At 38.0% G+C, this 23265-nt stretch overlaps 1 protein-coding gene across 1 annotated transcript in view; it reads right to left on the reverse strand.

Annotated features, from left to right (window-relative positions):
- Window positions 1-382: 382 nt before the first annotated feature.
- Window positions 383-23265, reverse strand: part of SNX14 (sorting nexin 14) — a 50381-nt gene continuing 27498 nt past the window's right edge. Inside the window, 14 exon segments of the mRNA XM_071548708.1 lie at window positions 383-599; window positions 602-619; window positions 3946-4002; window positions 4150-4241; window positions 5099-5194; window positions 6244-6408; window positions 6897-7020; window positions 14685-14804; window positions 14964-15004; window positions 16750-16861; window positions 17150-17250; window positions 17376-17459; window positions 18402-18603; window positions 19781-19913. Coding sequence (XP_071404809.1) covers window positions 519-599; window positions 602-619; window positions 3946-4002; window positions 4150-4241; window positions 5099-5194; window positions 6244-6408; window positions 6897-7020; window positions 14685-14804; window positions 14964-15004; window positions 16750-16861; window positions 17150-17250; window positions 17376-17459; window positions 18402-18603; window positions 19781-19913 — 1426 coding nt within the window. The 3' untranslated portion in view covers window positions 383-518.

Consider the following 23265-nt stretch of genomic DNA (forward strand, 5'->3'; position numbering starts at 1 on the left):
ACTTTTCCCACCCATTATTATTTTAAGGTCTGATGGTCAGGTATTAAACAGAATAAATTCCACACTAATTTCCATGCTCACAGAGAGCATGAAAGCCAAAGATAGTTCTGAGCTTACCTGTATGCAATAGATTCAATTGTGTAATTTTGTTTTTTAAAAAATAGTAAGATTTGTTAAGACAGTTAAAAATAAATTAATGAGGGCATTCTACAACTTCTTTCGAACAATTTTTCTACATATCCTTCAAGGAAGACATCCAGTAATTGCTCTTTTAAAGTTGGCTGATCTCCCAGCTGTTTTATTTGATGTCATCCTGTAATTTCAAATATGGAGAGATTTGGGGGAAATTAATTTGACTTTTACTGATAACAGCTAAAACAAATTTGAAATAAAAAGTACAGATATTTTATTTACTTGCAATTGGTATTAAATTCTAATGTCTTTATTGAATAAAGATATTTTTTAGAACTCAGATTTTATGTTATTTACAGCAAAATATACAAGGCAAGGTTAAAATGTCACATGTCCATTACAAAAGTGCACATCAGATGCCACTGGGTGTCCAGGAAGGTCTCTTCACTCACATCCAACTTGACACAGAGCTTGTTTCCTTTGGACCCTGTTAAACAGTAAGGGAGAAAACCAATTACTTTTAAGTTCAAAAACATGTATTTACATAGAAAAGAATAAATAGAGCTGCAATTGTTAATGGTATGAAAACATCCACTTGAAACCAGAGTTAAGAGAAAGGAAGGATACTGGGTTTTAATACTATTTCTCAAAACAAGTATTTTCTTCTCTCTCTGGAAGTTCTCACTTCCCCTATTCCTAACTGCTAAATACAATTTTCTTAACAGAGCAATTTTCTGCTCTGGAAATGGTAGTGGAGCAATGTTTTTTCAATTGGGTTTCTTTCCTTCCTCTACTAGGAATGCTTCTCTCTTCTCAGCTATCCCTTTTCCTTGTATCCTGACTGACAGACTTCCAAAGGACTGGCTGTTCCTTGTATCTCAGGAGTTTTTGACCTCTTATCCTTAGAGCTTGCTCACTTATGCGTGTTGCCATGAAACACATCAAGTGATCCAAAATGTATCTGCATTGGTAGCTGTAGCAGGAAATACTTTCGAGATATCAATCTCAAGAGTGGGAAGCAGACGGACATCCTTGCTAATGAAAATTTCTCCCATTGCTGTTTTCTCTGCCAAAGGAGCAATGCTTGAAAAAACACTTTCAGGATGCTCAGTTTTCCCTTTAAATGATGACTGACCTGAAGTATTTTTCTGTTCTTCACTGTAATTACAAATCCATTATGGTATGAAGCAACTCAAAAAGAACTAGTACTGAATAGAGAGAACAGGCATTGGATTGATTCCTCCCACGGCAATATTTTAAACTTCCCAGTTCCAATTATTAGGAGGAAACAATTCTCTTTCCAAATGGCTTCAGAGTCTGTTTGCAGTGATTTTGGGGAAACATTTTTCAGGGCTCCAGATGAAAACCACTGCCATCACTCCGTCCATACCCTCTCTACCTTTCATTTCCCTTCTCAGTCCTGGCCCCACTGCCGAACATCACAGGTGCAGCACTTTGTTCTGCGTTGCTCTCAGTACATCCAAAATAAGAAAACAGCTGAAGTTCCTAGTTGAACTATTTTTCTTCCTTTCCTCTACTGAAATCTGGACCAGTGATTGCCTTGCTTTGTTCCTACCAGCTTCAGTCACAGGGATAGGGGGGAGCCCAGCCCTCAACTCTGCTGTTTAACCAGGAGCAAAGGTGGCGTTAGAGGTCCCCGTTCACCAGGTGGTTATGAAACACTGCAGAGCAGGCGGTGTCACAGTTAACACAAAAAAAAAAAGAACGGATTAAGAAGTACAAAATGTGATCTTGATTTACATGAAATAATTTTTTCTTGATTTGTTTTTGAAGAAAAACTGTTACCTCACTAAATATAGAGAGTTATGGAATCACAGCAGGCTTGGGGTTGGAAGGTGCCTCCAGGTCACTTGGTCTAGACCCTCAAGCAGGGCCACCTAGAGATGGTTGCCCAGGACTATGTCCAGACAGCTTTTAAGTATCTCCAAGGATGAACACTCCACAGCATCCCTGGGCAACCTGTGACAGTGCTTGGTCACCCTCACAGTGAAAAGTATTTCCTGATGTTCAGGAGCAACCTCTTGTGTTTCATTCTGTGCCTCTTACCTCTGGTCCAGTTACTCTTTGTACCATACCCTCAGGTGTTTACACATACAAATAAGATCTTCTGAGCTTTCTGTTCTCCAGACTGAACAGTCCCAGCTCTCTCAACCTCTTGTCACAGGAGGGATGCTCCAGTTCATCATCCTCATGGCCCTCCAGTGGACTCTCTCCAGTATGTCCACGTCTCTCTTGTACTGGGGAGCCCAGTCCCAAACACAATACTCCAAATGTGGCCTCACCAGTGCTGAGCAGAGGGGGCAGCATCACCTCCCTCAACCTGCTGGTAACACTCCTGATGCAGCCCAGGATACTGTCAGCTTTTTGTTCAACTTCGTGTCTACTGGGACACCCAGGTCCTTTTCTGAAAAGCTGCTTCCCAGCTGGGATAGCCCCCAACCCATCCTGGGGTTGTTCTTCCCCAGGAGCATGACTTTGCCCTTCCCTTTGGTGAAGTTCACGAGGTTCCTGTCAGTCTGCTTCTCCAGCCTGTTAAAAGTCCCTCTGGATGGCACCAGGATCCTCTGATGTATCAGCCACTCTTCTCAGTTTTGTGTCATCATCAGCCTTGCACTCTGTCCCATCCATATCATTACTGGAGACGTTAAACAGGACTGGAATCACAACTGACTCCTGGAATATCTCCCCAGGTACTGGCCTGCCTCCAGTTGGACTTCATTCCATTGGTCACCACCCTGTGGGCCTGACCAGTGCTTTAAAGACTATTTAAATGCTTTAAATGCCACTTGTTTTTTTTCCATCATCAACTGAAAAAGATCAGTGTTCCTATATATATATATATATACACATATACACACTATTAGCTGCTGTATCTATTATTAAACACAAAACCAGTTCAGCAGAGTAAAACAGCCCGGTTAAGTCAGGTCTTTTTTTCGGCACACAAGTCTCCAGGCTAATTCCTCATTCCCTTGGTCAGTTCAGTCTTTAGCTTGTTTTTAGCTGTCTGAACACTGGCACAAGGAGGGCAGCTACAGAGCTGAAGCACACAGTAGGCCAGACACGGTGAGTCAGCCTCCTTTCAGTGAAAATAATGGATGGTGTCCTGGGTTGTTCTGATATCTAATACTTGTTTCTGTTTATCACACAAAACAAATCACTTCGCTGTTCTCAGACACAAGGTTCATGCAACCAATATTTATTGTTAGTGAGAGGGGTTTTTATTTGTTTAGGGTTTATTTTCTATCTAGCTAACTAGCAAGTATCTCCTTCTTACCATGAAGACCAAACTGTAAAATTACTATGTAGAACTCTACGATGGTTTGATAGGCATTTATATAGCGATTTCTCTTGTGCAAATTCTGTCTCCGTTATCTGGATAGCTGGAATTACCTTTAGTTTGGTCACTGCAATGTTAAGAAACCCTCCTGCCAAATATTCTCAAGAAAAATGCTGCAGTTTGACCTAAATCTGGAAATACATAAAATAGAGTGGAGGCAAATCAAAGAGAAAGGCACAGAGATCCCAACCACTGACTGCTTTGTCCAATTCTGCTGAAAAGCAGCTCAGACTTGCTGTCTGCTAGACAAGTGGGCCTAGGCTGATTTGGAAAAAGCGCTAACTAACCAATATGTAAGTAATCCAGATTTTGATGATTTCAGTATATTGGAAAAATACAATTTTCCCCAAAATTTAAAATTTGTATTACATGGGAAGAAAAGCAAAAATGTACCAGTGACCAGACTCAATAGCAGCTAGAAGAATTCTAGAGTTCGTGAACAGAGCACATACCTTACTCAGCTCTGGAAAGAGTTCTTGAATCCCAATGTCCAGCAGCACATAGGTTAACTAAAAGAAAACAAAGAAAACTGAGGAGATTCCAAGGCAACACTACTGCTTTTTATTTTTAACTGAATTAGAGCCCACTCCTCTGCTATACCAAACATTCACTTCAGGAAATCCTTTGTGAAAAGGCAAGTTTCTCACATGAGTTACCTGTTTGTTGAGCACTGGTTGCTGCAGTCCATCAAACAGAAGCCTAATGCCTTCATATTTAGCCTCTTCCCCAATGCACTTCCCTATTAAATCTAGACCAAATTCCAAAAACAAAACCACAAGTCACAAGGAAGCACTGCAAAATAGCTATATGCTGCAATTATGGTCGTCGTTATTATCAACCAAAAAAAAAATTTAAATTAAATAAAGAGTTCAAATTTTACCTATCTCAAGTGGTAAATGGAAGAAACAAACACACTTATGGTTCATCCTTTTTTCACACAGAATCACAGACTATTCTGAGTTGGAAGGGACTCACAAGGATCATCAAGTCCAACTCTTAAGTCAATGGCCCACATAGGGGATTGAACCCACGACCATGGCATTATTACAACCAGGTTTTAACCAACTGAGCTAATCTCAGGGTCCACCTCCCTATACTTCAGGGCTGCACACCTAAGTAATCATAACACTTTTTATAATATCAATGTATTGTCCTAACACATTGTTTTATAAACTACAAGCTGATTTTTTAAAATTACTTTCTGATTAAACAGGCTCTTCTCTCCTAGTTTATACAGTGTAAGGAGAGCTCAGATGTACCTTCTAAATTCATGATGTTCCTTTTTTAACCCATTTTTCATCTGGATAAAATACAAAATAGAGGAACATTCTAACAATGAAGAAATTATGGTATTAAGTACATTTGTAAAGCTCTTGATTTCCATCAGCATGTCTTCACTAATTACTGTGCTACAACCTTGTCAGCAACACTTAAGTGACAAAACTGAACTGCTGGATTTTTACACCTAGTATTCCAGCCAACTCAAATCTCAGCAGCCTAAGTATTATTTGATTTGGAAAGGTAATGTGACTGCATTTGGGTTATATATCTGTTTGAACCATTACACACACAATCATTCATAAACACAATCATGAAATACAGAACCTGGAATGTATCTCATCATTTCTTCAAAAGTCTGCTTTGCTCGCTTCTGTTTATCCTGGAGAGAGCGAGGCTCAGTGTTCTCACAGAAAACAGCATCTGCAGCAGAGACATATTGGAAAAAAGTCTTTAGGCAGCTACACATCACTGACACAGAAATGTGTTATGGATTATGGCTTCAAAATTGAGCATCTTTTCCAAATGACCTTGACTGGAAGGGAATTTTAGCCTTGTCGGATCATAGTTTTTGCTTACCTTACTCTGATCAAATCTAAATATGGAGGACAACCACTTTTCCACAATTCTTTTCCATACTTTTATAAATATTAAAGCACTATCTTCCAAGTTTGGATCAATGCTACCTTAGGTTAGTTATGATCTACTCATGATTTTCCTTGTGCTTTCAAAACTATAAGCAGTATTTACACCCTGTGCCAAAACATTGTCTGGAACTGTCAAAAACTTCAGATTTACCTATGAAGAAGCAAGCAAGAGCTGCTCTTCATCTGAAATAGCAGGTGCTCAGTTTTGATTTTAGGCTCTGAAAGACTTACTCCTGTCCTTTGTCGTCTTTCACAAGTTTTCTTTTTGGCTTGATAAGGACAGAGCCACCTTGGTACTAGAGCTTTGGCAAGATGTGGTGTTTGGATCAGATTGCATTCAGGTGCAATTGTGTGGTCATTTTTTACATTTTTTAACGTCTCTCCCCTTGCCTTTTTGAAGGTCAAGAACAGTCGAGCCCTCTCAAAAGCCCACCACAAGAAATGGAACCAAAAAAAAAGTAAAAATAAAGGACTGTGATGTAGCACACAAGTGAAGTAACTGAAAGATTGCATAAAGCATTTTGCTATGATACATTAACTACACCTTAAATATACCATCATTCTGTTTTTCTTGTTCCTTGCACAGCTTAGCAAATTACTACTTTTAATACTTTTTTCTGTAATCATCACTAACAGAGAACATGGCTGACTCAGCATCTTTCCACAATGAGCTTCTGCAGTCTTTTTATAGACCCACTTGATTTTTAATACTCCATTAGCTTTAGTCAAGCATTGCAAAGTTTAGTACTTGGAAACTTCACAGAAGGGATTTCAAATATCAAACTGAAGTGGTATTTTCACACCCAAGATGTAACTATTACTAACCTCTCAGCAGTGTTATCAGAGAAACCAACCGGTGCTCCTCAAATAGTTGTTCTAACTTGTAATGCAAATAATAGTCTGTGTACAGTTCCAATGTATTTTTGAAGAGAATTCTTCCGCCCATCAAGAGATGATGCAGCCAGTCAGGAATGCGGAAAACTACTCTACCTGAAAAGTTAAAGGAACATCCATATATGAGGTTCTCCTATTATTTATGACAATCATTTATTCAAAAGCAAAAAAAAATTGCAAGCAAATAATATTTTAATTTTGTTAGTGCAACACCAAAAAACCTGGTATTCTCCACAGTGCTTATCAAATCCTTTAGCTATTTTTATTAATTAAACACTTCCCAAGTAGTCTAGCCACATCTGAGAAAAGGGAAGGGACCTACTTCCATAAGCTCATAATACTGAGATGCAGAAAGAAAGACATAACAAAACAACTAAGCAGTAATGAATGATAAAATATGACATTTTCGCACTACAATAAAGTCTTCTAAGGAACAACTGTGTTACTAAGTTGTATATTGATAAGTTTGAAAGTGCTGAGTTTTATACAAGTCCTACAATGTATCTTACCAAAGAACATCACATTTGTGTGAACATCACATTTGGCATGAAGGATATGAATAATTAAGAGAAATCACTTCTTACCAACATACATTAAGTAGTCATAGACTCCTTCTACAGTCATCATTTCCATGAAGTAGTTCTGATTTTGTCGTCTTTCTGTATTCTCAGACCGGTTTGCATTATTCTTGAATAAATCATTAAAAAGCTAAAAATAGAAATGTAAAACTGAAATCATTCACTCAAAGGCAAGAGGATGGCCATCAGTTCTTTGGGTTGTTTTTTACTAGAAATAACTTCTTTCTAGAGCTTTCAAAGAACTAATCATAGGGGTTGATGTTTCATTGTTTCTCGTTTTGTTTTTTTTTAATTCTATGTTGCCAAGATACACAACAACCAAAATACCTGGTCAGTATGGTGACTGAGACATCAATGCATGAGCCTTTTGCTCTTGCTACCTTCTTCCAACCTAAACAATTCTGATCCTATGCATCTAGACTTTTATCATAGCCTTTGATTTCCTTCATGCACCCTGTTCTGTTGATGAGGGGCAAAAAGCATATAGAGTTTGTCAGCCTTGATTTCAATCACAGGGAAAGCCTATGACATTCATGTATTCCTAAACAGTCCTGTTGGCTTCCATTTTGAAATAAGTAGAATGGTTTCTGGTCAAAATGTACAGCTTTTTTATGTAGAGGAATACCTTTTCTCTCTGCCAACTTGATTACTTATAGAAAAAACATCATCAATCTTTTTAAGTTACTAAAGTTTGGGTTTCCCTCCCTTTACCTAATTTCTCAATTATATTCCTTCAGCCTTCTGTTTTCTCATGTCATCACAATCCTCCCTAATCCCTCTATTTCCTTGTCCTTGGTTCTTTCCCAAAAGATGTCTCTTGCAATACCCCAGGAGACTTTTCCCTGCACACCGTAAAGGGTCCCATACCACCCAGGCAGTACTCCTTGTCCCTTCCGCCCCCAAGTTTGTGCATTCCCAAAGCTATAAAGCAAAAAGTCTCTGAATCCTGGTGCTTTCCATATTTAATTCCTAGCAATCCCCATTAACAGTTTATTTCAAATTATCCCCAAAATAGTTGATCTAAAGATCAAGTAGGATTTACACAAAATACTCTGTATTATGAAAAGAAAGTTCAAAAGTTCATGCCAAGGTTTTAAAAAAAATATCACAGAACTAGAAACAAATGCAACATAATCATAGCACTGCCTGGGTTGAGATGATTGCCACTGACACAGGCTTTTCTTTATCACTCCCACGTTAAAATTAGTTCTAAGGAACAGGAAGTAATTTGCTTATATGTGGTTCACTTTCTGTACAGCAATTCACTCTGAAATAAATAAAGCCATGAAACATCCAAATCACAACAAGCTTTGGATCATGCAAGTCTCTAAACAGAATGCTTTGCACTCTTAGGAAAAACTACATCAGCACATCTGGCAAGACTCAGGCTGTGACCTGTACTTCTTCAGGCCTTCTCTTCTGTTAAGTGCTGAGCTTCTGGGATTACCTTGACAAGGTTCACTCAACCTAAACAACACCAGGTTATTACATAAATTACATGAAAGGGCAAATATGGTTAATGCACTGGTGGATGACTGGTATCCAGGAATGTACCAAACCTAAAAAGAACACATAATTATTCACGCCTACTGTATGAAAGCAAACCTGGTATGTTGTTTAAAAACCCTTGTATAAACTGAAGTCTAGATCCTCCTCAATACTGAAACTGGAACACCGGAAAAATCTTAGCTGAATTATTCTAACTTAAACAAGAGTCTCCTTTATTTTTCAGATAAGACCCCACAACCTGACAGAGTCAATACATACTGAGGCAATTCAAAGCAGCCCATTGTGCAATGTAGACACAGGTTCAGGAGTGTCTGGAGGCCAAACTAAATCATTAACAGCAACCTGCCAGGTGACCTATAAAAACATCAAACCTGAAGGCCATCTTAGGGCAAAGCTTTTTGCTTCCAAACACTATTTTCACTTCATCCCAAACCAGAAGCAGCATCTTTTGAATGATGTAAGTATCTCTGCACACAGATAATCTGTCTTGCACCTTAAATATAATGGCTCCCTGATCAGAGTCAAGCTTTGAAAGCTCAGACTTTTGCAAGTAGCATTTCAGAATGCAACAGCAGTACAATGAATGCCAATACAGCTGAGCCAATGAGCAGTTTTTATCAAGTATACTTTATACTATTCCAGTATGAGTGAGTATTCTGCAGTCATTTGCAATGCACAGCAGCAGCCATAACACAAAGCAGCACTACATCTCTACTTCTAAGTTTTGTGCTTTCCAGAATTTTGGCTCAGGAAATTTAAGCAAAAAACATGGAACTGGTTATCTGACACTAAAGTTGAGATCACATCCGCAATTCAGATAAGCACAGGATTTTGCTTTGAATGTTTCTGTGTATGTTAATATTTGAGATTGGCAAGATGAACCTCAATGCTACCATTATTCACAAGCATATTTAAGATTAAACAGTCATTACGATTATAATCATGAAAGAGTCTTAAAAGGCTTTCAATGAGAAAATTCTATGACCTGGTATTGATTAATAAGGGGAGTCAATCTCTTGAAGCAAATAAAAAATAAAAGGCCTGTACTAAAAGACCGAAGTAACCCATTGTACCATAGGTTATTGCACTTTGATGGGAAAAGTGAGCAAAGTAAGCATGAATGCACACATAAAGTGCCTCACAGAAACAAAAAAAAGCAGTTACTCAATGGCAAACAAGCGCATATGCAAACATACACCCATACATTCCAGCAGAGGTGAGGTGCATAAAAGCACTACCACGATTATGAACCATATCCACAGCCAGTGGCATGAACCTCTCCCCTATTTTTTCTGCTCGTTTGCAAAGTACAGAGGACTATAACAAAATGGCAAGAAGAAAGGATGTATGTAGTGCCTAAATCATGTCAGCCAACATACTGAAAGGCAACTGTGTCTTCCTCCAAGTAACTGCACATAAACACACATTATACTGCTGGTGTTCCAAAGCATTTTTTATTGCTGTTGGCAGGCCATTACAAGACAGAAGAACAATGCCTTTAGAGGCATATTTTGCAGTCTGCATCAGCTGAGAAGTCCTGACCTATTCTAGCAAGACTGACAAACATATCTTCAGAAGGTGGGCAAGCAGCCTACAGACCTTCAGAACAGAAACATGGCTGGGATAGCCAGAAACCCCATTAGTGCCCCTAGGAGTGGGGAAAAGGGGGTTTTATTCACTTAGTTTTTTTAACCGGGCAGTTGGTAACTTTTTCTATCTAGTGGACCTGATACAGGATGAAATCCAAGTAATGTGGAATACCCACATTCATTGTGCATTTTTAACTAGAAGTCTTTTCACCAATATTTAAAACATCCAGACAGACACACTCACCAGGAATATTCAAAAGGAAGCAGCATGCAGAAAATCTGTCAGAGCACTAGGAACATTTCTGACTGAACTTAAGCTTTCACCTGTCCTGACAGACCTTCAGGCATTTCTTACTCAGCCTGCTAAGGTAGCCTGGGTGTATCCTACTTACGGTAACAAAGTTGGCAGCAAAAGCACTGTAGTCTCAGCAGTTTCCAACATGTTGAAACTGGAATAAATAGGTCTGCTTCAGACAAGGTATATGAGAACACTGTGGCAATACAAGCACCAGCTGCAACGCAACTACACCATTTACCAAAAACTGAAGAACTTTCTTGCTACAAGAGAATGTACGTTTCTCACAGACGGGTACTCAGAAAGAACAAACCTTTAATCTCTGGCTGCTTGCCAGATCTGACTCCATATAGGCAGCTCACACAGTCCTAGTAGACATCCACCTCCATCTCCAGCAGTGAGGCTGCCTGGCTACTGCACAGCATTTGTATCATAGAATAGAATGGCCTGGATTGGAAGGGACCTCAAAGATCATTTAGTTCCAACCTTTCTGTCATGGGCAGGGACACTGTCCACTCTATACCAGGTTGCTCCAGCCTGGCATTAAACACTTTCCAAGGACGGGGAATCCACAACCTCTCTGGGCAAACTGTTCCAGCACCTAATCACCCTCACAGTAAAGATTTCCTAACATCTGTTCTATAGCTACTCTTTTTCAGTTCAAAACCATTCTCCCTTGCCCTGTCACTAAACGCTCTTGTAAAAGTCTCTCTCTGGTTTTCCTGGGGGCTCCCTTCAGAAATTGGAAGGCCACACATTTTCACAAAGATATCACATTCTCAGAACAGAAGTGAAACTGCAGAACTGAACAGCTGAAGTCTTTGTCACATGTATTATGGGAGTAGGGAGGGGTGTTGCTCCAGCCTACCTTTGGTCTGGCCTTCGAACCAAACACCCTTGGGGCCTGCACTCCTAGACTGCATTTTCCAGTTTACTTTCATGTGAAATAAATTCTGTTAATGAGTTCTAAGACGGCTCCCTAGTATAAGAGAAAGTGTGACAAGTAGATATGATTAGGAGATTTACTTCCACAAAAAGCATCATTGATATGAACTAAAGTGGTCTGGCAAATGAAACCAGTGCTGCTTACAAATCGAATCAAAGAAGTGACAAGATGTAAATGGTCTGGTGTCCAGGCATCTGGCACAAATCTTTTCCCAAGTGTGAGATGACTTGAGAAAGAGAAAACTGGAAGAGGCACAAGCACCCCAGAAAAATCAAGAGGGATGAATTTCACCATATGCATGGGAAAACTCAGTAGAGACCATAACCCAGCACAATCCGGTCTATCAGATCTCTAATAATTACCATCAATTGTGCAAGTGTGTGTCCTGGCTGAACTGAGAGATTGCAAATTAGTGAGAAAGCAGTTGGCACATGAACTCCCCATGCATACAATGCCTCTGCTGGTCAAAATTAGTAGCATAATTTGAGCACAGGTATTCGGTATCTGATCACAGAACTGTCTTGCAGCCTCCCCCAAGGCAAAGTGTGTTGAGTGCCCACCACTAATCACAGCTCTGCAGGAGATACAATGAAGTCTGAAACTTTCTATTTATTTACAGCAAATGGCTCCCCAAAACAAACCAGGTTTCTTCTGTGAAAGGAATTAGCATTCAAAAACATATGCATATGCAGAATCAATTACTTATTCATAAAAGAGCTGAATAGAATAAAGGTGCTTAGAAAAACAGTGAACTTGCAACACCAGACAGTGAGAAGGAATGAGATGCTGGGGCTACCCTCATCTTTTTGCTCTTTGCAGAGAAACTCGTATCCTGTGACAAAAGCATCTGCTGCAGGCTAAACTGCAGAGCCAGGAACAACTTGGCCGCAGACTCTACAAACTTGTGTCTCCAATGGACTGCATACATGGACACTTAGTCAGCAGTGATAAGGAGTTTTCTCCCACAATGCTACTTCTGAAAATGACATTCAAAAACAGAAGGCAGTGAAGCCCTGTTTTGCTTATAAGGAAACTTCAGTATTCTAAAAGGAAAGCCAAAGTACAGATCACCATGGTTGAAAATCACTGGGAAAACCTCATTTCAGAGCCTGAATTTCTGTACACATGTTTTTTACAAGAATAACATACTGACACTTCAAAGAATGTGTTTACATTTTAACTGAGCAATCTTTCAGAATGCAAAGCTGGTAGTTCAGGTATTTAAGTAAGTTAAATGTATTAAAACTGCTAACTTCCACAGTTCTTGTCAGATCACAGTAAAAAAATTAACTGATTGTTCATACGCTGCTGTACTGTGCTGTCAGCTGTTTTATAAATAACACTGGAATTATTTATGCATGTACTGTTTCTGGAAGAAGTCAAAAACTCTACATCCGATTTTTAAGACTGCTGATACATTTATACCCCTCTGAATAGAGAGCAACGGTAAAATATAACCTTGGAAATAGTGTCTGAGGTGAGAAAGAACTTGAAATAAAGGATACTCATTTTGTATATATGCACATGTAAGCTAACACTAAATACTGGCTGTAGTAATTCAGCCTTCATGTTCAGAAGATGAAACCCAAACAAATGAATAGATTTAACTGGTATTGAACTTATTCAGTATAAATATTTTGTGGCTGCAAATTCTGTAAGTGTCATAACACTACAAAAATGTCCATAGTGAAGGAGATCAAAAGGTCCATTTTTTCAACAGCCCATCACTACCAAGAAGCATAAACAGATCCTGGGAAGAAGCATCCTAGACAGTACTTTTCACCAAATTCTTCCAGTCTCCAATTGTTTTCAACTGAAAAAAACCAGTCAAGATCTGGATTCAGTCTCTCTACAGGTATTCAACGTGAAGAGATTTCCTTTTTGTGAATTTGTCCTGTCTCATTTCGTAATTGCTTCATCATGGCTCGGCTTCATGAATGAAGATTTGGGAAGGGCTCTACCCACATGGGTGTGTCCTTCAAGCCTGCACAGTGGATAATTGCTTAACCTTCTTTAACCTTCTTGTATGCACATAATGTTTTGGCAGAGTTCCACAAATCTAGTAGCCATTGCAAGAGCTACCACTTTTTGTTTAGAACACGGCTTCTACCACCTTCATTTAGTGTCTCTTAGTTTTTGCACTAGAGGGGAAAAAAATCCACCCGAATCTTTATGCCCTGTCCTCTCATGTTATGCACTGTTCTTCAGACTATCATAGATCTCCAATTTATCACTTTGCAAAATGAAGTGTCCTGACTTACACTGAGTCATAGTAATATTTATGTTAAAAAAGACATCTAAGATCATTAAGTCCAACTGTTAACCCAACACTACCAAACCCAGCACTAAAGCATGTGCCACATCTACACATCTTTTAAATACCTCCACAGATGAAGACTCCATCATTTCCCTGGGCAGCCTGTTCAATGCTTGACAACCCATTCTGCAAAGAGATTTTTCCTAACATCAAATCTAACCCCCCCCGGCACAACTTGAGGCAATTTTCTCTCTTCCCATCACTTGTTACTCAGGAAAAGACTGACACTTGTGTAGTCCAGTCTCCCATGTAGTTCAACTCCTCTTCAAGCAAATGAGATAGGAGGGAATCATGTACTACTGACCTTTCCTTCAGAACCTCTCATACAGTCAAGTGTATGCACATTACGTATTTTGTCCCAAACCTTAACAGCTCTGTAGCACTGAGTTTGGGTCTTTGAAATCCTAGACCAGAAACAATATTCCTCTGTAAATTCCACAAATACATTATGATTCTAATGCAGTCCGACACAGAAATATGAAGATCAGCATCTTTCTAAAGCCCCTGAAACTCGTGGAAATCTTAAAGTTTACCAGGCTCTAACTACAGGTACAGGAAGAAAGGAACTATCTTGACCTGCAGTCAAGTAAACGGTTAAAACTGGAAGTGCTAAGCTTTCACTGTGCCCATGTTGGAAAAAGAAACTATGCACAAAATGGTACAGATGTCAGACAATAATGAACATTTTGAAGGCAGAAAACAGATACCTTAACACTTTTACCTTGCAGCACTTTGACAAGTCACATTTGCATCAAACACTCAAGCTCTTCCCTTTGAAAAGGAAGCTTCTTTATGGCATTAAAACAGTCCCCATTTTAGACCTTTGCTTTCCCCTCTTCTCCTCTCTGTACTTCCCAGTCTCTCTGCTTTGTATTCTCATCTCCATATGCATTGAGATTTAAAAAACAGCAACAACAAAACAATAAAACTCACCCACAACCCTCAAAAATCACGCAGACTATTTACAAATCAGAAGGTAAAGATCTCTCCATTACTATTCTAAATCTTGTACAAAATAACACAAAGTAGGTAAGTTGTTGTATTTATGAGCTTTTTTTCTGTTTCTTCTTTCCATTTTCACAGTACAGTAAGTTTTCCCCACTCCTATGAAGTGAGAAAGGAACTTAACTTACTGTACCTTCTTATTATTTTCAGAAGTGGGACTCAAAATGGTAAGTTCAGGCCTACTTGGTTTAGGCTTGGGAGACTCACAGGAGTTGATAAAATTCATGATGAATGGCTCCAAATGCTGACCTTTCTGAAAAAAGATATGAGTGACCTGTTACTTGCATAATTATAGGAAAATGAAAACCAAACAAAAAATGAATTTTCAAAGAAAGTTTTGACTAGCCTGTAAATTAGTAATCTTGTAAAATTAGTTGTTGAAGTTAAAATGCTGGCAACTTGAAAGACTTACCTCTTTCATCAGTTTTCCTGGAACAGATTTTATGATTTTACCTATAATTAGAAACAAAGAAAGAAAACTATCTGTTAACTGTCTGATTTGAAGATATTTTTCTCTGCTACATTTTATCTACTTATTGTCTAGTAGTTATTTAAAAATATGATAATTTTTTTTAAATCTGATTTTTTTTAATTTGGCATAAAAAGCTATGAAAATAGGCTTGCACATAACCATCCTGTAACTTAGTGCTTAGTACTCTTCAAAAAAAGATACTTAAAATATTAAATATACATATTATTATCAGAATACTTAAAATACCCCACAGTAAAGTATTGCAGGTCTACCTTTTAATTGTTCTAGAGGCTTAAACATAAATAACTATAGTACCATAATAGCAGTACTACTGACACACCAGTACAGGCAAAATTCCCTGTCTTTAAGTTTTTCATGGAATCATGAACACTTATCACAAGAAACCAAGATAACTGAGACTCTTCCTCTTTCCATGAAAAGATCAGCTAATCTAGAGAGATTCTGGGAAGATCCAGCCTCAAAAACCCTGGTGAGTAAAACTTTATAAACTGGACAGACTATAGGTTTGGCCTTAAAAATCAGCTCTTCTGTCCTGATAAGTCTATCATGGTATGACGCAGTAACTTTGAATGCTGAAAAAGGAAAGTGTCTAGGACTAGTTTTATTTTAAGCATTACATTTACTGCCATTTTTTTCTTATCTACATGTCATTAAATTTGGAATTTACATCGGAAAGTATGTACAATGATCAAATGATAATAGTAAGAACTCTCATCCTCATAATAAGTCCTACTGAAATGCCACAACTTGTAGTGCTGTTTATGGAAGTGAAGCACAGTCTCAGACAGGAAATACATTACAGTCAACACCATAATTACAAGCTTTTTTTAACAATGTACAGTTGGATCTAGAAGGGAGGTCTCAAACAAAAAACCTTTCAACTGGAGAATGAAAACTTAAATCTCATTCAACAACTCATAAGGGACACTAAGAGAATGGCCACCCCAGCAGGTTCACACTGGGACCAGGACACAGTTCAGACGTGGCTCTCTAGAACCATACCAGTGCCAGAACCACGAGTGGCACAAGACATGAGGTTGAGCTCACCAGCTCAGGACAGTGACACTGCAGCCAAGCTGTAAAGTCACGCTGCAGTCTACTTTTTTCATTTATTATGAACTCTTACATTAGACATCATGAATTTCTCAACTTCTCAATTTCTATTTGACCTGCCTATATCACACATATTGCTGCCTCAAATTCTATTAAGTAGCTCATGTTAAAATAGATCTTAACACTAGCTAACACTAGAAATACCAAATATTGTAGCTTTCAGAATAAAATAAACAGATTTTTATCAACTAAATCCCAAGGGTAGTTTTATACTATAATTGTTTGTGCCATCTGATCAGTAAACAATGACTAACTAATGCAGATTTGACTTGTGACAATACCATAAATCTTCTTGAACTACGAAATTTATTAAGAGAAATCTTATCAACTTGCTTGCTGACACAAAAATTCAAAAGCAACCACTTAAACACTTTTTGTCAGAATTTCAAAAAGGTCTTTTGTTTTTTTCAAGGAAGAAGTATCAGCACATCTTCCTTGCTAATCTGTAATTTTAGGGGCTGTGAAGAAGCAGGGTTGGTATTGCCCACATCCACAAGAATTATCTACTCATTACTACTATCATTCACAGGATTCAATCACAGCATCCACAGTATTACTATCTGTCGGTATAAACACACAGCGTATTACATACCAAGATTCACATCAGGCAACATTTTATCAAGAAACTGAGTCTCTCCTCCATTAGGGGACAGGAAGTCAGCTAAAAGCTGGCTGTTACTTAGTTCTGGATGTTGCAGAAGTTTCTTTTGAGACAGAAGGAAATAAAGAAGTATTTTAAAAGTCATCTTTAAAAATAATTTTTTTCTCTATAGCAAAAAGATATCCAAGGAGCGTTATACTGCCACAGATACCATCATTTGCAAGACATTTCTGTTTTCAGTCATGTGAAACTGAGAAGTTTTATTTGCCCACTTGAATACTTTCTCTAATTCAAGTTACTCAGAAACAAACAAAAACAAGCAGATATTCTTTAATTTGTTTTGCATCATTCAGTTTTAGAATATTCTTTGTTCCAAATGTTTGTTTGATACCTGCAGATATTCCTGAAACTCCTCTCTCTTGGATTTTAGGAACTCATAATTCTTGGGGCCAATAATTCTCTTTGAGGGAAGCTGAGCATCAGGGAATGTACCTAACAGAGATAACAAGGAGACTAAATTATTCTTATAATGCAGTAATAAACACTGGTTTCATTATTTTAAATTTCAATTCAGTAACAAATGGGAAAAATGGCTTTCCAGATGACTGAGAACATACCGTGAAATTCCGTAAGCTTTGACTCAAGCACATAAAATTCGAGATACCTCCTGTAGACAGACCAATGCTCAGGTTCATGTCCAACTAGGGAAAAAAAAAGACAAAAATAAACCAAGTTTTATGCTGCCTGTGAGACAAATTAGCAACAGGAAGCATATGCTGGATTGTTACAGGAAAAATCTCAGTAATATTAGTCCCCTGTATTGCAAAACAAACTTTAAGATACTTTTTTTTGAAATGCACGCCTAGACAGATAGGTATGGTACACAGACACAGTCCTAGTAAGGAAATTATCACCTCATTTAGGGAATTCCTAAAATCTAAACAACGGAGTGCTGAGGGATGGCTATGTTAGATCTGTTTTTAAACTTTTAACCAAATTATTTACAGAAGTAGTATATACTTTGCTGAACACAATCCTCTGCATCATCAGCTTGAATGCTGATCACTCTTAATCCTGGAAGATATCGCTACGTTAATCTTAAATACTTTCTGCTTATTGTGGAAGTATTAGCCTCACTAACACAAATCCACACAGCCTTTGGATGATGCTATTTTCCTCCACTTCCTATGGATGTATTGCTATCTAGATACTGATAAACTAACTGCAAGCCAGGATGGTTTCCAATAAGCAAAACATTTTCATTTCTTAAGAACTATATTTTAATATTATATAAAAAGTTGTTTATTGTTCACTATTCCAAAAAGTTCAGACTGGGTGAAAGAAAATATGCCAGGTGCTTATTAACATGAATTGGAGGATAAATATTTTTGGAAAGAGAACATCTCGAACTCTGGCACAGCGTCTAAATAGAACTGATTCATGCTGAGGAATCAGTTCTCAACCTGCAAGCACTAAATGTGATAATTTCTTTCTCAAACACATTTCCTCAGAAATTTCAAGCCACTGTTTCAAAATCAGAACACATATGCAAAACACACCGCAAGAGCCACCAGAACAGAGCACGTTAGAATATTTTGAGTTTGCTTTTAAATGACACTTTATTTATCCACAACACTGCATACCTGCCCTTCTATCATTTCTCTCTACATCAATGCAGAATACAGGAATTCTCTCCTTTCTGTCTTTTCTTTCCAAAGAGGGATCCTCAAAAAAATCTACATAAGGGATGCTAATTTTCCACGCTGCGAGGTTGCGGGGTGTATTCGGGGTAGTCACAGCCTCCTCAGGACAATCATCTTCCATCACCATAACGCCTTCTTCAATCTGTAAAGATTCAAACACAAAGATCTCTGGTTCTCTTTTAATTGGTACAGTTGACTTCTCCAAAACTTCTATAAGGTAATGAAACATAAATCAAGTTTTAAGAATGCATCACTAAGTAAGAAAAGAATTAAAAAAAATCATTTCACTAATAGAGTTTTTATGTAGATGAATTTCTGGGGTTAGATCCACTGCACATTCATTTGAAATTAGCAACTTTTAGTGAGATCAGAAAATTTTTACAGCACTGTCAAGTTCCATAGCTGATACTTCAGGAAGAGGGAGTGGGACACAGAAGTACTAAAGGAGACAGCTGGAATTACAAAAAGAAAAAAAAATCTATTTAGAGTTCTAAGTTGCTGAGTGCTTTCACCTTCTTCTGAAAACAATTCTGAGCCAGATGAATAATACAAAGTCATATTTACACTTTCTTTTCAGTCTAATGAGCATGGGAAATGAGCTAGCAGTTTATCAAGGTGACAAACACTCAAATATTTTATTAGGTAGGAATAGGTCAAAAGATTGAACTGACAGACATGCTGTAAAAAATACATGGCTATCTATAGCTTCTGATCAATTCCCTCCTCTTCCCCTTGTAAAATTTTCCATTTGTCTTCCAACTCCGCTTCAGATAACAAAGTCCCCGGCAATAAATTCTACCATTGGCTCTATTCATGACTGTTTAGCAAGGAAGAAAACCACTAGTTGAGGGAGACACCCAAGACAAATGAGATAGGACTACTGGCCCGTGATCTTTAGAGAAAATGCTGCAGCACAGACTAACTTGACAGCAGTTTCTCCACTACTTTATTTATGGGTTTAAGGTCTTGTGGCAAGCTCCAGATGAAGAGCCATGCATGTAGTCCTATGCATGCCTTATTATCTAGAATTATAAACTGGCATGGTAAGTTTTTAGAGAAAACTTCATTGCTTACAAAAATGTCTGACACTGCTACTTTTAGTACTTCTCAGTACTAAAGCAATAAGCTCAGAGGCACACTAATTGGTGATGTGGCCTTGGCTTGTGAATGAATACAGGGAAGATAGGCAACTTAATCAGATGCCAGCACACACAAAGTGTGCAGTTAGAACAGCAGAAACTTAACATTTTCAAATAAGAAAGGAAAAAACCCGAATCACTCAAAATCAACAGAGACTGAAACTTAATGCTTTTACTCACAAAGTCATCTTCTCCTTCATTTAAGTTATAATTAGGCAACATAGCTCCTTCCATTGCAGAACTCTTGAATACACCTTTTATTTTGTTTCCTATTTTGCTGATTCCAAATGATTCTCCTCTCTTCTGTGTAGTCCTAGGATCACAGAAGCCACAGTTCACAAGGCATATGATTACACAGCTGCTCAGTAGGCCATTGCACACCATTTGCAGATAAGAGAAACAACTCTGTAAACAAGTAGCCAATCTATTTACAGTTCCACTTAGATTAAAATTCATTTATGGTAATTCTGTTCTCTGATCAATCAGCAAAATTTCTTCATTACACTTCTAAGAGATATGTGATTCCCATATACTTAACCACAAGTAAACTCTTAGAATAGTATCCCAGCAATTCAGGACACAGAATAAACAATTAGCTAGGTAAAGCAACTTTGTTTTGACAGCAGAAACTGTAGTATTGCTACAGGCATGCACATCAAGGTCATTAACTCTGTCCTCTTCCATGTGCTCATATTTAAATATTTATCCATTCCTGCCAAGTACTTCAAATACTGCCGGTAGATGAATTTTCTTAATGGAATTTTACAAACATGAATCATTCAAGATAGATCTCAATTTTTAAGCAGTAAGGACAGACAAAAAGAATGTGCAAGAAGCAAGACTGAGCATGAGAGAAAACAGATGCAACTGAAGAATCTTGGCTTGAAGATCTTTCATCTGACTGAAAGATGAAAACTTTTTAAAGTCTTGACACTTATGACAAAGCATCCAAAGAGCAACAAACAAGGTACGGAAAAAGAAAGGTACTTGGGCAGAAAGTACATCCCATGCTGAGAGAACAGACTTTGTAGCATTCTTATGTCATTACACAGGTCCTAACATCAAAGATTACTTCTTGTGTAGAAATGCTAGTAATTCTGGAAAGAAAAATGTTTCTGTTGAATATGGAATCAGCCTGAGGTTGCTTACGGTGCTTCAACATATACAGTTGACAGGCAAGTTAAAAATCAATGCAGTGGACTGCAGAATCAAAGACTCAAAAGAAATGTATGGATTGATATTGAAAGCACAATTAGTATTTTAGAGAACAAAAAAAAATCCTGTTTCTTTTTCCTTTAAAACAAAAAATCTTTGACTATTTTACAGTAGTACCAACAGAACAGCAGGGATCAGAGATAAAGCATCTTCATCACCATGAAGCCAAGATAAACTGCTGACCCCAAACACGTGTGTGTTACTAATGATCTTCCTGTTTACAATTTTACACAGACTGTGTACTTGACTAAAACTGCATAATTTCCAAATATTTCGCTTTTTCTATCTCATACTATCATCAGCTCCAAAGCGGACTGGCACCATCTATCTTACTTATCTCTGCTATGCAAAGATAAAGTTGCTTGGCTGTTTGTAAGTCGAAATCCATGCTTGAAAAATTTTACTCAATTTTTAAATACCGTCTACTACACATTATTGTGCTGAACTGAACTGTGTCCCATTGGGGACCTTCCTGAATCTCATTCAAGTGCTTCAACACTGGACTAGAAAATACAAACCTTAATCAGATAAAACCAGCTTTTCTGGAAGGTTAATACTTCAGACCTCTGGTTTGACTCTTGAAGGAAGTTTTCATCATTCCTGTGAAAACTTGCGCAATTCTCAAGAACTTCATAAAAAACATTAATTTGCACAAGTTCAATGACTTGATAGGAGTACTCTAGGCTCAAAACAGTTCTTTCCCACACTGATCATGCTCCTGCTGAAGGCAGCATACCGAGTGTCTGTGCTGAGCTGTATGGAGCCAGGATTCAGCCTGACAGCTGGGAACTGAGCCCTCCAGCCCCAGTGCTGAGTCCAAAGGTGACACTGACTAAATAAAGAGCAACCAGTGAACTGGACAAGTATAACGTGACCAACTAGGATGGTATTCTCTTCACATGAAGAGACAAATTCAGAACAAACTCTGGAGAGGAAGAGGGTACATGGACATCCTCCACAATATATGGAGACAACATACAACTTATTTAGCAAAAGTCCTTCAGCAAGCACACAGAGCACAAATCATATTAGAAGAGCATGGCAAAAAACCTGTGGGTGTTAGCAGAGATGGACGGAAACAGGATGACAGACATTTTTAAGAAATGGAAAAAGAAAAATAAATATTAGAAAAAGCTATCAGGATGAAAGTTTAATAGATTCATTAGTTAAGCAGAAGCAGAAGAAAGAACTTGAGGGTAGATAGGAGGAAAGAGATGGAACTAGGATAGGGGCATGTTCAAGACATGACAGACCAAACAGGACAGGAGGTAGCCAGTTTAGAACAGATACCAGATTTTTCAAGACTTATCAACTCTGCTACTGTCATATAGGATCCAACATTCCTGATGAATGATGTGACAAGAGGTTGGAACACTTTTTTTTTTTAAACATTCTAGGATTCACACAAACCTAACATTAAAAAAAATAAAATTGTTCACTGTGTAACTGGGAATTGCAGACCAAATATTGCAGTAGTGCCACTGTGCACTATGACATTCTTTAATCATGGATGGTTGCAAAATCATTTTCCCACAGGATCCCTGCCTCGCTCAGTGCACTGAACAGATCTAGGCAAGTGATGAGCCAGAGCTGAAGAATACTGTTGTGAGTGTCTTTGGGTCAAGAAGTACCAGACCAGTTGTACACACCAGACAAGCTAGATATTAATATGCATCTGAAGTCAGAGTACCATTTCTTTTTGGCTGGTAAAAAATCCCTACACCCAATCAGGTGAATCAGGAGAAATGCTAAACATATATTGCCACACTTGAAAATTAATGCGCTGCATTTATATCTCAAGTACTCCTTATTACTCAACAATCTAGCAAGATTTAGCTCAACACACTGAATGGACACGTAAATATAAAAGCATCTAATTATCCTGATTCCTAACCTGAAAAATGAAGTAGAAACACTATTCATACTAGTCTCAAGGGAAATTTATGTCATACTGATGCTCTGATGAATTCTAAGGAAAAATCTCATAAAGAAAAGATTTTTTTCTGAGTTTGGATAGCGTGTATTTAAAGAGGCACAACTAATGAGAAAAAAAACCCACTGAACAGCTATTAAGGCATTAATGAGTGGTCACAGACTACCTACAGCAAAATATAAAAAAGCATATGTTGTAATCAAACCTGTAGCAGTCACAAGAGAAACTGAAGAGAGAACTAATTAGGGGAGCTCTTGGTTTTGACTGGTTGATACTAATCATTAAATGGTTACATATGCATGCAATGTTAAGACAATGATCACCCCGAATACAGCTGTGCAAGATAAAACAAGCACTTAAATGGACAAAACCTCAAACAGGATCAGGAAATACAACATGGAGTAAAGGAAACTTTGGGGCAGCCAGCAGTCACAGGCTGAAAAAAATGCTTCAAGTTCTGCAAATATATTTCAAAACAAATGACAACAGACAAAATGTTAATAGCAAACAATGTTCA

Source organism: Pithys albifrons, chromosome 2 (genome assembly GCF_047495875.1).
Source record: "Pithys albifrons albifrons isolate INPA30051 chromosome 2, PitAlb_v1, whole genome shotgun sequence".
NCBI classification, from domain to species: domain Eukaryota; kingdom Metazoa; phylum Chordata; class Aves; order Passeriformes; family Thamnophilidae; genus Pithys; species Pithys albifrons.